Source organism: Phalaenopsis equestris, unplaced genomic scaffold (genome assembly GCF_001263595.1).
Source record: "Phalaenopsis equestris unplaced genomic scaffold, ASM126359v1 Scaffold191442, whole genome shotgun sequence".
Lineage (NCBI taxonomy): Eukaryota > Viridiplantae > Streptophyta > Magnoliopsida > Asparagales > Orchidaceae > Phalaenopsis > Phalaenopsis equestris.
The window spans coordinates 1-892 of NW_018211391.1; the positions used below are offsets into that span (position 1 = coordinate 1).

Sequence of the window (892 nt, forward strand, 5' to 3'; positions counted from 1 at the left end):
ACTGCATTATTGTATTATTCCCACTAAAAAAATAGTGATTTTGAGCTTGAATACTTTTATATCATGAATTTGAACTAATCTTCAATTTTTTGTTTGTTTAGCATGAAGGGATGTTGTGATTTAAACTTTAACTAATGAGGGGATATTTACCCTTAATGCTCATTCTTGTTGTACATATTTTTTGGTTACATTTCAAGTAAAGTATCAATATTCTGCCTTTGGTGTTTTGTACATTTGGCATCATAAGTTGCGAACTTTAAATTCCAATTCTTCTTAAGAGCATTTTCTAGAGCTATAGCACATTTTAAGCAGTTAAACAGAGATTCAAGGGAACTGATATTTCATTTTAATTTTTTTTAATAAGCTCTTGAATGAACACACTTTTTTCTCATACAATATTTCTTATGTGCAGTTACAAGAAAAAGATTTATGAACTGGCAAAGCAGCACTTGGATGATGCTGATAAAATTGAGGAGGTGATTTGTCATCTTGCTAATGAAAAGTTTCTTGTGATATATCTCTTGTCAATTTTTTTTTATTTTAGTTCTTTTCAGTGAGCTCATCTGCAATAAAATAATTTTCAGTATAGGTTACCAGATGCGTATGATCAAGAGGGTGGTATAAATCAGGAGAAAAGGTTTGCTGTAGCTATGCAAAGATATAGGTATGATCTTTCCTACAGCTGCCTTAGTCATCAATCATAGGGCAGGACTGTTATTATTGGAGTTAGTGCAATATTTTTACCATAAATTATTTTATATAGGGACTCTGGTTCTTCTGATAAGATGAACCCATTTGCAGAGCAGGAGGCATGGGAGGAGCATCAAATTGGTATCATTTGTTTGTTATTTATTCCATTCTGTGCCTTCTCTTTAAGTAATTGCCTTTTAGC

The 892-nt window shown here is 31.8% G+C and overlaps 1 protein-coding gene across 1 annotated transcript; it reads left to right on the plus strand.

Moving 5' to 3' along the window:
- Positions 1–412: 412 nt before the first annotated feature.
- LOC110034616 (pre-mRNA-splicing factor ATP-dependent RNA helicase DEAH1-like) lies at positions 413–876 on the plus strand (the record flags this gene model as incomplete). Its single annotated transcript, XM_020738866.1, has 3 exons — positions 413–476; positions 585–664; positions 764–876. Coding segments are annotated over 3 exons (257 nt in total), but the record flags the coding sequence as incomplete, so codon positions are not given.
- Positions 877–892: the final 16 nt, after the last annotated feature.